The sequence below is a fragment of the Mobula hypostoma genome, chromosome 3 (assembly GCF_963921235.1).
Source record: "Mobula hypostoma chromosome 3, sMobHyp1.1, whole genome shotgun sequence".
In the NCBI taxonomy this organism is placed as follows: Eukaryota; Metazoa; Chordata; class Chondrichthyes; order Myliobatiformes; family Myliobatidae; genus Mobula; species Mobula hypostoma.
In genome coordinates this window covers 69,465,500-69,480,300 of record NC_086099.1, presented here as the reverse complement: position 1 = coordinate 69,480,300, position 14,801 = coordinate 69,465,500, and the positions used below count along the sequence as shown (strand labels likewise).

At 39.9% G+C, this 14,801-nt stretch overlaps 1 protein-coding gene across 3 annotated transcripts in view; it reads left to right on the top strand.

Moving 5' to 3' along the window:
• The window catches only part of n4bp2 (NEDD4 binding protein 2), an 86,703-nt gene that overhangs the window by 34,643 nt on the left and 37,259 nt on the right, over positions 1-14,801 (top strand). For all 3 annotated transcript variants that reach the window (XM_063043269.1, XM_063043270.1, XM_063043271.1), the window contains exons 6-8: positions 1,464-1,619; positions 4,654-6,932; positions 7,882-7,967. In XM_063043269.1, coding sequence (XP_062899339.1) covers positions 1,464-1,619; positions 4,654-6,932; positions 7,882-7,967 — 2,521 coding nt within the window. The remainder of the gene's footprint in view (positions 1-1,463; positions 1,620-4,653; positions 6,933-7,881; positions 7,968-14,801) is intronic.

Below are 14,801 nucleotides of genomic sequence, written 5' to 3'. Positions count from 1 at the left end.
GTGATTTGCACTGACCCATCTTCATGTCTCCTGATAATCTTGAAAATTTCTGTTAATCCAAAACATTTGTTTGTAAAATATAATGATTAGGTTGGGAAATGGTGATGCATATCAGCGTTTATGTGGCAGCCTTAGGGTGAATATGGGGAGAAGTTCTGTTTATATAAATGATAGTTTAACATTCATTTGAACCAAAAGACTTACCTTGAACTGACTTCTGAAAATATGTTACACTTGATGGTGCAGAGCTTTATTAAAACATGTTGTAAATCTTGGAGTTGGATACCTACATCTGTCTGCCTGTAGCAAGGTTTCTATCAACTAATCTGTACAAACTATTATAAAATGCATGTCTTAATGCTTAAACGATGTCCACATCAGAGGAACATATGGAGGACTTAATTTAATTCCTAGCAAAGGTATTTTTGAGATTTTCTGTTTTTTACTTTGGGTACGGAAAAAAGTTTAGAGGGTTTCCAAAAACTTGTAGATTTACAAAACAAGTCAAATTGCCCAATGGCCTATTCTTCAACCATTCACTCTGGCAGAGCAGTCCAAGATCAAATTTTAATTTATGAAATGAATTTGCTCATAACCTTTACCTTTGCATTCTTAGTTTTAGTTAAATTTAATTACCATTTTTCATGGACGTCCTAACTGGACAAAATATTCATTTTGCCTAAAGCCATTTTATTTTATAAATCCTCTATTAAATCTAGCCCTCTCTATTCCAAATGAAATGAAAACAGAGTATCTCCTATAATGTCACTTACTTTTCTCTGGGATCAGCGTGATGATATCCTACAGTATTTTAAAATGCTTTCTTTAAATCACTTGCTTGTTTAAAATTATCATAATTAATTCTTTAGTTATTAAGGGTCCTTATTGCATTTAAGGTAGCTTTGGCTTTTTAAAAATTATTTTATTTATCTGCATTTGAACTCCATAAATCTATGTTCATATTTAGTGGAAGTTTTTTTGCATTGTGATAATCATAAATGCCAGTTGTAAGGTGCTGAATTATCCAGGAGTGAAAAGATAGAAGTTTAATAGGTTCTGGCATTTCCTCCAGAATTTGTCATATCTCATGCTGCTGGTGATGCATTCAATCAGCTACTGAATATGCCACTTCCGATTTATGTATTCACTGTCATTTCAGCTTGTTATACACCTAATTTTAGCAGCAGCAGTAGCAGAATAATAAAGTATTGGAAAGAAGCATTCAGGTGCTGTGCAAAAGTAAAACACAGTGAAAATGCTCAGCAGAACAGGTCACGTGTGTAAATAGAGAGAAACAGTTAGCTCTTTAGGACTGTGAGCTTCCATTAAATGTTGTGATGAAATCACTAAAGCCTGCCTTGCATTTCTGTGCTGATTAAATTCTATCACCTTGAGATTTTAATGGTTAATTTATTGGAATCAGGCTTTCTCTTATATTTCAAAATCTTCTATTTTCTGCATAGACGGAATGTTCATGGTGTGTCAAAAGAGAAAATTAAAACAATTTTAGACCATTATGAGCGTCATGTAACGATTAACACAGTGATGGCTTCATCACAACCTACCTTCCCAGAAAAAAAAGCCGTAGAGTTGTATCCTGCTGAAGATGCAGAAACCAGGTGAGTGTCCTAATATAAAATTTTTGTCACGGTATGTAAGTATGATTTGAGTTTTTAAATTTTCTAAAAATTTTGGAATTGGATGCTGAAAACATTGACCTGGGTATTTTCTGCAGTTCTGAAGGAGCTACAAGCTTTCTCAATATGAATTCTGTTTAATTTAAGGCTCAAATCCTAAACTTACTTGTCAAGCTCTAGCAAATCTGACTGTGTTGCAAAGTAGTCCAGTATCAGAGTAGGAGCTTTACCGACATTTCCCAACAATTATACTGGTGAATTCGTGTTTGGAACCTGCAATTCACCAGCCATTCATTTGAATGGGGATTTTAAGGCTGGGAAGGTGATTAAGGTAAATTGTATTTAAAATAATTGCTTGTACTTTGAAGTTTTAAAATCTGTAAAATTGTGTTGGTGTTGTTTTTTAGTTTTACTTCAACAGTTTTTAGTACTGTGCACAGTAATGGTCCCCTTTATTTAAGTGGATATACAGGAATTGGAAGCAATCCAACAGAGATTTACGAGGCTAATTTTGAGATGAGTGATTGTCCTATCATGGGTGATTAAAGAATTTGCCTCTGTATTCTTTGTGGTTTGGGAAAATGTGGGGCGATCATTTTGAAACATTTTATTGATGATTGTTGATAACAGTAGGGCAGTCAATATTATCTATACGGACTTTGACAAGGTTTCTCAAGGTCAGCTAATCTAAGAGATTAAGATACATGGGATTCATTCCGATTTGGTAGATTAGATTCAAAATTGCAAACAACAGGAATTCTGCAGATGCTGGAAATTCAAGCAACACACACCAAAGTTGCTGGTGAATGCAGCAGGCCAGGCAGCATCTCTAGGAAGAGGTACAGTCGACGTTTCAGGCCGAGACCTTTTGTCAGGACTAACTGAAGGAAGAGTTAGTAAGAGATTTGAAAGTGGGAGGGGGAGGGGGAGATCCAAAACGATAGGAAAAGACAGGAGGGGGAGGGATGGAGCCAAGAGCTGGACAGGTGATAGGCAAAGGGGATACGAGAGGATCATGGGACAGGAGGTCCGGGAAGAAAGACAAAGGTGGGGGGGACCCAGAGGATGGGCAAGGGGTATAGTCAGAGGGACAGAGGGAGAAAAAGGAGAGTGAGAGAAAGAATGTGTGTATAAAAATAAATAACGGATGGGGTACGAGGAGGAGGTGGGGCATTAGCGGAAGTTAGAGAAGTTGATGTTCATGCCATCAGGTTGGAGGCTACCCAGACGGAATAAAAGGTGTTGTTCCTCCAACCTGAGTGTGGCTTCATCTTTACAGTAGAGGAGGCCGTGGATAGACATGTCAGAATGGGAATGGGACGTGGAATTAAAGTGTGTGGCCACTGGGAGATCCTGCTTTCTCTGGCGGACAGAGCGTAGGTGTTCAGCAAAGCGGTCTCCCAGTCTGCGTCGGGTCTCGCCAATATTTAGAAGGCCACATCGGGAGCACCAGACGCAGTATATCACCCCAGTCGACTCACAGGTGAAGTATTGCCTCACCTGGAAGGACTGTCTGGGGCCCTGAATGGTGGTAAGGGAGGAAGTGTAAGGGCATGTGTAGCACTTGTTCCGCTTACAAGGATAAGTGCCAGGAGGGAGATCAGTGGGGAGGGATGGGGGGTAGCGAAGGAAAAGTAGGTGTAGCTATGGGCACCTGTATGGGTCCTAGCTATGCCTGTCTTTTTGTTGGCTTTGTGGAACAATCTATGTTCCGTGCCTATTCTGGTATCTGTCCCCCACTTTTCCTTCGTTACATCGACGACTGCGTTGGCGCTGCTTCCTGCACGCATGCTGAGCTCGTTGACTTTATTAACTTTGCCTCCAACTTTCACCCTGCCCTCAAGTTTACCTGGTCCATTTCTGACACCTCCCTCCCCTTTCTAGATCTTTCTGTCTCTGTCTCTGGAGACAGCTTATCCACTGATGTCTACTATAAGCCTACTGACTCTCACAGCTATTTGGACTATTCCTCTTCTCACCCTGTCTCTTGCAAAAATGCTATCCCCTTCTCGCAATTCCTCCGTCTCCGCCGCATCTGCTCTCAGGATGAGGCTTTTCATTCCAGGACGAGGGAGATGTCCTCCTTTTTTAAAGAAAGGGGCTTCCCTTCCTCCACTATCAACTCTGCTCTCAAACGCATCTCCCCCATTTTACGCACATCTGCTCTCACTCCATCCTCCCGCCACCCCACTAGGAATAGGGTTCCCCTGGTCCTCACCTACCACCCCACCAGCCTCTGGGTCCAACATATTATTCTCCGTAACTTCCGCCACCTCCAACTGGATCCCACCACTAAGCACATCTTTCCCTCTCCCTCCCTCCCCGCTTTCCGCAGGGATCGCTCCCTACGCGACTCCCTTGTCCATTCGTCCCCCCCATCCCTCCACACTGATCTCCCTCCTGGCACTTATCCTTGTAAGCGGAACAAGTGCTACACGTGCCCTTACACTTCCTCCCTTACCACCATTCAGGGCCCCGGACAGTCCTCCCAGGTGAGGTGACACTTAACCTGTGAGTCGGCTGGGGTGATATACTGCGTCCGGTGCTCCCGATGTGGCCTTCTATATATTGGCGAGACCTGACGCAGGCTGGGAGACCATTTCGCTGAACACCTACGCTCTGTCCGCCAGATAAAGCAGGATCTCCCAGTGGCCACACATTTTAATTCCACATCCCATTCCCATTCTGACATGTCTATCCACGGCCTCCTCTACTGTAAAGATGAAGCCACACTCCCCCTCCCACTTTCACCAGCAACTTTGATGTGTGTTGCTTAGATTCAAAATTGGCTTGGCCATAGAAGATAGAGTGTGGTGGTGGATTGCTTTTATTCTGACAGGAGTTCTGATCAGTCCTGGGATGTTTGTTGTTTGTAATACAATTTATGTATTCACTGTCATTTTAGCCTGTTTTACTCCCAGTTTTCATATCAGAATGATAAAGTATTTGGAAGAGCAATCCAGTTCCATGTTTATTTTATACTAAGGTATTTATGGTTTTTATTTGTTTCATGTAGTGCAATAACTGGAGCAGTAGGACCAGCAATTTCTCCAAACCGTCAAGGTTCTCCTAGTTCACCGATTCCAGTTGTAAATTATCCAGAAGATTTCTCAGCAATCAAAACAGATGTAGCATCAACTGATAACTTACAACAATGTTCAGGGTCATCTGCAGATTTTCCCAGTGAAAGTAGACAATGTGATGAGACTGGACACAAACCTGATAATGGTGCAAGATATTCAATATTTGTAAGAGGTGATAATGTACAAAACACAGATCAGACATCTGGATCAGATGTTAGCAATTATAATTTCTCATCTCATTCTGAAATAGAAGACAAGAAAAGCGAACTAACAGTAGCAAGTGTTGGATGTGAGACTGAGACAACAGAAAGTACCGGCCAGTGTGGTACTTTAACACCTGATAATTTACCAACTGTGTTTAGTGCATCATTTGATCAAGAAATCAGGAAGGAAAAATGGCAGAGTGCTGAGAGTACAGATAGTGAAAGAGTAGGAAAACCAAAACTGTCAATTGAAGGGGACCCCTTAGGAGGGGAGCCCTCAGGACTTGCTAAGGAAGAGTCAAGCGTTCTGGAACAGTCCAACAATGTTGAATCCACATCTTTGAATTTTGTTGGAGATTGGCCAGTTATAGAAATATCGAAACCTCAAGATCAAAGAAAAAGACGAATTAGGAAGGCATCAGAACTAACTAACACAAATAAGGACAACGTAAATCAGTCCAGTAATTTGGAATTTGTCAATCCAAATGATTCGTTAAAAAATACTACTCTTAGCTTATCTGAGCAGGAGAATGTAGAACCCCCAAATGAATCAAATGGTTCACAGGTTTCAATTGATTATTTTGATGATGATATACAATCTTCAGCAATTGAAAACTTTACTCTGGAAAGCAATCATGAAAATAGTGAGGATCTTGAAGGTCCAGAAACTTCTGAAGAGCAAGTTTCAGAAGCTACATCTGAAAAGCACATGAATAAAATATCTTGTCCGAATAGAACACTGGGAAAAGAATGCAAATTGACATTAACATTCACTAGTAACAGCCCCATCTTGGAAGAGTTTCCTGAGCCTATGCCGTTAAGTTCTGATCAAGTGGAAGACACTGCTGTAATTCCAGAGAAGTCAACACAAGCCAATTCAACTCAAACAACTTCTGATGATTTTGCTATGTTGTGGAAAATTGAGAAAGGAAGTGACCATTCTATTGAATTTAAAATATTGACAGGAACTTCAAATGGAATTAAACCAACTGACTTAGATGCAATACCAAAATTCATAAATACTAGTGTGTCTGTGCCCTACAGAGTGATGCATGACAAAAGCACATATGTAGATGAAAGTGACTTTGTGAGTCATGAAGAAAACCTTCAGATACTCAGTGATTGTTTTAAAGGTATTCCCTTTGATGACTTGAATGATTTATATGAGAAATGCAACAAAGATGTTGAATGGACAACCAATTTATTGCTTGACTCTGGTGTGAAGCTTTCAAATGAAAGTCCAGTGAATAATCAGTCAGGTTTAGACCTTACTAGCAGCAGTGGGCCACAAAAGAGTGAAGCAGCTCAAACAGAGAAAATAGATTTAAGTGAAGAGTCACATCACAGATCTACATACGAAGCAAATCAGTTGTCCATTTCTACTAAGAAGGTTATAGATGTACCTAGTCAGTCAGCACAGACAAATACAGAAAATGACACTAAAGAATGTGTACAGTCTTGCCTTGACCTTGAAGCCGTAAACCCATTATCTGACAATACTAGTGAAGCTGTTCTAGATGAAGAACTGAAAAGTAAAAATGATATATTAAGCAATTCCAAACTGACATTTGATATTGACTGTGAACAGTTTACCAATTCTAGTAAGGAATATAATGTGGGGGAGCAACGGAATGAATCAATGTTCGAGAATATGGTAAACAATGAAGTTTTGTTCATGAAAAGTGTCGAAGGTGAGGTAACTTCAATTGGAAACAATATAAAGGAAACAAACACCATTTCTGAATATACAGATTCTATAATGTCGGCACGAGAAGTTAATACCCATGCAAATAGTGTGATAGAAAATCAGTCCAGCTCTGAGGTAGGAAAAATCTCCGTACAAAAGGAAAATGGAAAAGAAGTGAAGATGATTGAAGATGGAAATACGAATCAGGATGGTTTATGGATGTACTCTGATCCAATGCAGATTCAGTCTTTAGAATTGAGTTTGCCACCAGAATTGGCAATTCAACTTAATGACCTGTTTGGACCAGTGGGTCTTGATCCAGGTAGGTGAGGTGTTTGTTCTATATTGATTTAACTAATTAGTTTTTTTTTGGCAAAAATTAGAAAATATAATAGGAAGTGCCATGTGTGATAGTAGATTTCATCTTTGGTCATGCTGTTTCTAAGATTGCTGAGCCATACTGAAAAATATTCCCTTAAAATTAATATTTGAAATATCAGTTTATTGGGCAGTATTATGTTATGTTTTATTCCAGTATATTTATAATTCAATTTGTCTATTTTCTCAAAGGTCTGAAAATGGTGGTATTTTTGAGCAAATATTAGTTACTATGAAAATATTATTTAAAAAAGTTTCATGCTTTAAATATTTAATTTTTGTGATGAAAGTATATTATTCAGTCCATAAATCTCATTGAAGTAAATTCTTTTCTGGTAATTCTGTAATGGATTTCCATTTTAACTCCCTTTTTCTCTCTCTTTTTGTCCAAAAATATAGCTGTTGATCTCCCACTTTGGAATGCTGTTAATACTCCTTCCTGAAGGATAGTGTTTTGTTGCACTCAGTATGTGACTGAATTCTGCAGCATTTATTTTATCATCTCACTTTTCCCTGGAGACTTTACCTAAACTATATTTATAAACTATTCATATGTTAAATATTATTTATAATTTGATATTTATGTTTTTATATATCTTGTATAATATGATATTTTAATATGATATTCATTGCTGCATTTAAATAAATGGCATATCATGAAACAACCTGGCCATTGTTAGTCACGAAGTATTGAACAGTGCTCATTGGCACACTTGCTGGAAAAATCTGTGAATTCCAGAAACTCAAAGATGAATAAGAGGCTTATCTGATTTTCTTTAAAATAAAAGAATAAGTACCTAATGTTGCATTTACTTTGCCCAACTTGTTCAACAATGTGCACTCGTTAAATTGTTTAACTCTTTTATTCAACTATGACCATTATTGCTTTGTAGATTCTTTGACTCCAGAAGAATGTGTTGTACAGATAGATATGAACTTGGCAAAAATTATTCATCAGAAATGGAAGGAGACCATATTGGTTAGTATAACTTTTGCTTAATATATATTCTTATTTGGAGTCCAGGCTTAGCTTGGGAAACCATTAATGCCTTAATTATTCTGGTGATTAGTATTTCCATATATTTTGAGTGAATAGTCTAATTTGAAAAGGTGATTTGGTTTTGAATCCATTTTGGTTTAGATTGTATCTTATTGATATAAGGATTGACATATGTTATTTATAAATTCCAAAACTGTTTTCAACAACCTTTTAAAATGTACAATATAAATTGAAAAATAATTTTTAATTTAATGTGAGTTCACTTTTGCTGATGGGCATTTTGAGAGAATTCAGTATTGTTGCAATGTCTCAAGCAACACACATCAAAGTTGCTGGTGCACGCAGCAGGCCAGGCAGCATCTCTAGGAAGAGGTACAGTCGACGTTTCAGGCCGAGACCCTTCGTCAGGACTAACTGAAGGAAGAGTTAGTAAGAGATTTGAAAGTGGGAGGGGGAGGGGGAGATCCAAAATGATAGGAGAAGACAGGAGGGGGAGGGATGGAGCCAAGAGCTGGACAGGTGATTGGCAAAGGGGATACGAGAGGATCATGGACAGGAGGTCCAGGAAGAAAGACAAGGGGGGGGGAACCCAGAGGATGGGCAAGGGATATAGTCAGAGGGACGAAGGGAGAAAAAGGAGAGTGAGAGAAAGAATGTGTGTATGAAAATAAATAACAGAAGGAAAGAAACCTAGAATTCGATATAACACCTTACAGTTAGGGAAGGAAGGAGGAGGTATGGTTCCTCCTTGCCTGAGAAATTATTTTTATGCCTCACAGATAACCCCTCTGTTATATTGGTGTAATAGGGAATATAAGCCTAGATGGAAGGAAATAGAACTTGGATTAGTTGACAGTTTTCCTCTACAGGCCTCAATAGCTGACAAAGGATTGATGGCCCAGTTGGAAAAATTTAAAAACAGTTGGATAAATCTTACATTAAAAGTATGGCAGAAGGTGGTTAATTCATGTGGAATTAATAACATGTTAAAACTCTTTAGATGGTGTGCATATGATACCGAATTCCTTCCCAACAGAGGAGATAAAAGATTTGAGCTATGGATAAAGAAAGGTCTTACAACCTACCTCTCATTTATAGATAAAAGAGTATTATAAAGTTTCCAAATCCTGCAGGACAAACATGGCCTAGAACACAATGACTTTTTTAGGTACCTGCAAGTACGAAACTATGTTAACCAGAGTTGTAGATATGCAGACCTATCAACAGTAGAATTAGAATTTTTCAAGATTCTGAATTCGGCTTGCAGTTCAATACCTAGTAAATCAGTTTCTCGATTATGTAATGCACTCTCCCGTGCTAAAAATGTAAATACACTGTATATTAAAGAGAAGTGGGAGAAAGAAGCGAGGTTGGTACTTTCAGAGGAGGCTTGGGGGAAAATCTGCAGCTTTGACTTGGAGAGAACATTGTTGGAAAAACATTATAAGATACTTCAAGACCCCATATCAGGAAAAATATAAAGATACAAACGTGACGTGTTGGAGAAGGTGCGGCTCCAAGGAGGCAAATCATTTTCATATTTTCTGGGATTGCCCTAAATTAAGTCTATATTGGGAAGGTATTCATAGAACATTAGTTAAGGTACTTAGGTCCCAGATACCTCTGAACTTTGAGACACTCTATTTGGGGCATGTATTGTTTCTTGAACTGAAGGAAGATATAAAGTTGCTGCAAGCCTTCTTAGCGGCAAGTAAGAAATCAATCACTAGAAAGTGACTAAATCCAATACCACCTACATTAGAAGATTGGCACGAAATTATCTTGGAAATATTTAAAATGGAAAAGTTGACTTACTCCCTGAGAAATCAAAAAGAAAAATTTTATCAAATCTGGAATAAATGGATTGAATATACAACCCCAATGCGAGCAGACTTTAGATGACTCTCCTAATGATTTATACTGCTCTTCTCATCAACACAGTAATATTGCTAACGTAAGCACCCCTAGTCTAAATGTCTTTTTTTTTGTTTTCTTTTGGAAAATAGAGAATTAACACAAGTAAAGGGAAAGATTTGGGAAAGGGATAAAAAATGAAAAAATTAAGTAAATAAGTACATAGGGATTGGATAATTATGTCTGCGGGCAGGAGCAAGCATGAACAAATTAGGATATAAACACCTACAATGGTTGTTACATAGGCTTACATACAACATTTTGGACCAGTGGAAATGGTCCAGAAGAGTTATATGGAAACTATTATTACTATTTTTCTTAACAACTAATACCATTACTTAGCCTAATAGATTAGAATTACCACAGTACATAATTATCTATTTAAGTGTCTAATTTCCTTTTATATCATCTCAATGTGTACTTAAGAATGTATAAATAATTATAGTTTTATACATATAAAAAAATGGAAAAGATTATATGTGTGAAAAAAGTACATGATATTTGTGAATTCCTTATCCAAATAAAAATAAAATTAAAAAAAAATAATATTAAATGATTTTCAGATTCAAAAAAAAAAGAAAGAAAATAAATAACAGATGGGGTACGAATGGGAGGTGGGGCATTAGCGGAAGTTTGAGAAGTCGATGTTCATGCCATCAGGTTGGAGGCTACCCAGACGGAATATAAGGTGTTGTTCCTCCAACCTGAGTGTGGCTTCATCTTTACAGTAGAGGAGGCCGTGGATAGACATGTCAGAACGGGAATGGGATGTGGAATTAAAATGTGTACCTTCCAATCTGATGGCATGAACATCGACTCCACTAACTTCCACTAATGCCCCACCTCCCCCTCCTACCCCATCTGTTATTTATTTTCATACACACATTCTTTCTCTCACTCTCCTTTTTCTCCCTCTGTCCCTCTGACTATACCCCTTTCCCATCCTCTGGGTCCCCCCCGCCCCCCTCCTTGTCTTTCTTCCCGGACCTCCTGTCCCATGATCCTCTCGTATCCCCTTTGCCAATCACCTGTCCAGCTCTTGGCTCCATCCCTCCCCCTCCTGTCTTCTCCTATCATTTTGGATCTCCCCCTCCCCCTCCCACTTTCAAATCTCTTACTAACTCTTCTTTCAGTTAGTCCTGACGAAGGGTCTCGGCCTGAAACGTCGACTGTACCTCTTCCTAGAGATGCTGCCTGGCCTGCTGTGTTCACCAGCAACTTTGATGTGTGTTGCTTGAATTTCCAGCATCTGCAGAATTCCTGTTGTTTTTGTTGCAATGTCTTGCAGCTTATTATGGCCAAAGAAGAAAAATTATAAGTATTTGAAAATAAGTTGAAATAATTTGTGAAAATGAATGACAAGGTGATAAAACACTGAGCAGCACAGTGAAAGCACAACTTCTCATTATTGTAGCCGTATTATGGCTTAATTAGTATAGTCATTGGCAAAGGAGCTTGATTAAAGTTGTCCACAATGTTTTAGTGGTTTTTCAAGCACAGACTTCTATCTTACCAAGTCGCTGTGCAGGTACGATTGAAAACAGAGAGGTTTTAGCCATCCCCCCCCCCCCCCCCCACCTGACTATTCTGTTGGCAAATGTACAGTCTCTGGAAAAGAAAACTGAAGACCTCTGAGCAAGATTGCGGTACCAGTTTAAAGCTGTGTACTTTGCTTTATGGAAACATAATTCACCAGTGCCATTTCAGATGCAGTGCTGCAGCCCTGTGGCTTCACCATTCTCTGCAAAGACAGGACAGCTCAGTCTTTTGAAGGTAGAGGAGGTGGATTATCTTTTATGATGAACTCATCATGATGCACAGGCATAGCAGTTCTGTCTCAGTCCTGTTCAGTGGACCTGGAATAGGCAGTCAATTGTATTCACAGACATCCCACCCTGCAAAAACTCATTTCAGGGAGGTAGCACCATCAGTTTGCGGGAGACTTCTTGGAGAGGTGGGATGTCTGCAATAGAGTCGCTCCTTAGCAGCTGGCCAGCTAGTTTAAATAACGTTAGCTATGCTAATGAACGAATAACACCTGTTAAACTCACCTCAACATGTCTTTTACAGTCTTAACCCACCATGGGCAATAGAAAAGTCACTGTTGCAAACAGTGCAGCAAGCAACACTGTCATTATTTTGACCCCTATTAGGCAGGGGTACACTTTAGTGTAGTCTGGGGTGACGTACGTTTTATATTTTTTTGGAACACTCTGCCATGGCGTACTCTTGCTGGCGCTCTCTCTCTCTTGTGGTCGCTCGCGCGCTCTCAAGCGGTCTCGTTTGCTTTCTCGCTCTCTCTTGCTCGTGTGCTCGCTTGCCTTCGCTCTCGCTTGCGCGCGCACTCTCTCTCATAGTCGCTCTCGCGCTCTCTCTTGCTTTTCTCTTGCTCGCTCTCAAAAAAATTGATTTCCGTGATATTGTATATAATTTGCGGGCATCAGGGAGCCACTATTAATATGCAGGAGACTCCCGGAAGTTCCGGGAGCGGTGGGATGTCTGTATTCTTTTTATCTGCCAAGGGAGTTTCCTACCATCATCCTGGTAGCAGTGTACATTCCACTTCAGGCCAATGTCAGACAGACAGTGAAGGAGCTGAGCACTGTGATCAGCAATCACGAAACAGCACATCCAGATGCCTTCCCTATCATTGTGGGGTGATTTCAACCAGGCCAGCTTGAACAGCAGCCATCAACGTATCACCTGTGGATCTAGAGGAGCCAACACACTTGACCACTGTTATATCAGCATTAAGAATACTTACCATCCCACCTCACACTCACACTTTGGAAAGTCCAATCACCTGGGTGTACTTCTACTCCCAGTATATAGGCAGAGACTAAAGACAAGTAATGAGGGTCAAGAAGGTAAAGTTAAGGGAGCAGAAGGAGTGTTTACAGGATTGCTTTGAGTAGGCAGAGGACGATATTCAGGGACTCCGAGGTCTACTGAGGGCTTAATCTGTGGCATTCAAGACAAGTGATCCAGAACTATACAAAGACTCAAAGTAGGACCTATGGAAGGCTATTTAAGAGCAAGAAACAATTCTGGTTGAGATTAGAGGTGGAACCAGATGCACATCAGCTCTGGCAGTGTTTGCAGGCCATTACTTCCTATAAGGCAAAACTTAACATCATGAATGGCTGTGATCCTTCACTCCCAGATGAGCTCAATGTTTTTTATGCATGCTTTGAAAGGGAGGATAAAACTTCACCTGTGCAAATTCCTGCAGCATCTGGTGACTTTGTGATCTGTCTCAGTGGTGTCTTTGAAGAGGGTGAACCCTTGCAAGGTGTCAGGCCCTAATGGTGTATCTTTAAAGGCATTGAAAATCTGTGCCAACCAATTGGTGGGAAGGAGTGTTCAAGGACATTTTCAATCTCTCACTGCTGCAGTCTGCACGTGTTTCAAAAGTGCGCCAATCTAAGTTCAAAGTTCTAAGTAAATTTATTATTAAAGTACATACATGTCACCATATACAACACCGAGATACAGTGTCATGCAAGCATACTCAATAAATCTATAGAATAATAACTTTAACAGAATCAATGAAAGACTGCACCAACTTGGGCATTCAACCAGTGTGTAAAAGACAACAAACTGTGCAAATACAAAAAGAAAAAAAAAAAAATAATAATAAATAAATAAGCAAAAAACATGAGATGAAGAGTCCTTGAAAGTGAGTCCATAATTTGTGGGAACATTTCAATGATGGGGCAAATGAAGTTCAAAGAAGTTATTCCCTTTGGTTCAAGAGCCTGATGGTTGAGGGGTAATAACTATTACTTAGTGTGGTGGTCTGAGTTCTGCGGCTCCTGTACCTTCTCTCTGATGCAGAAACAAGAAGAGTGCATGGCCTGAGTGGTGGGGGCCCTGATGATGGATTCTGCTTTCCTGTGACAGCATTTTGTGTAGATGAGCTCAATGGTAGGGAGGGCTTTACCTGTGATGAACTGGGCCATATCCACTACTTTTTGTAGGATTTTTCATTCAAGGGCATTCCTGTTCCCATACTAGGTTGTGATGCAGCTAGGCAGTGTACTTTCCACTACACATCTATACAGATTTGTCAAAGTTTTAGATGTCATGACGAATCTTCGCAAACTTCTAAGGAAGTAGAGGTGCTGCCATGCTTTCTTTGTAATTGCACTTACGTATTGGACCCAGTACAGGTCCTCCAACATAATAACAGTGAGGAATTAAAACTTGCTGATCCTCTCCACTTTTGGTCCTTCGAGGAGGACTGATTCATGGATCTTTGGTTTCCTTCTCCTGAGGTCAATAATTAGTTCCTTAGTCTTGCTGACAGTGAGTGAGAGGTTGTTGTTATGGCCCTGCTCAGCCAGATTTTCAAACTCTCTCTTATGTGCTGGGTGAGTTGCCTCAATGACTATTGCCCAGTTGCACTCACATCTACCGTGATGAAGTGCGTTGAGAGGTTGGTCCAGGCCAGAATCAACTCCTGCCTAAGTAAGGACCTAGACACCCCCTGCAATTTGTCTTTCACCACAATAGTTCTACAGTAGATGCAATCTCATTGGTGCTCCAATTGGCCTTGGATCACCTGAACAATAGGAAAACCTATGTCAGACTGATCTTTATTGATTACCACTCAGTGTGCAACACCATCGTACCCTCAGTTCTAATCAACAAGCTCCAAACCCTAGGCTTCTGTACCTCCCTCTGCAACTGGATCCTTGACTTCCTCACCAGGAGACCACAGTCAATGCAAATTGGAAATAACATCTGCTCCTTGCTAACAATCAAAACTGGTGCAATGACAAATCAAGGATGCATATTTAGTCGACTGCTCTACTTTTTCTAAACCCACGGCTCAAACGGCATCTATAAATTTGCTAATGACACAACTATTGTTGGCAGAATTTCGGATGACGACGA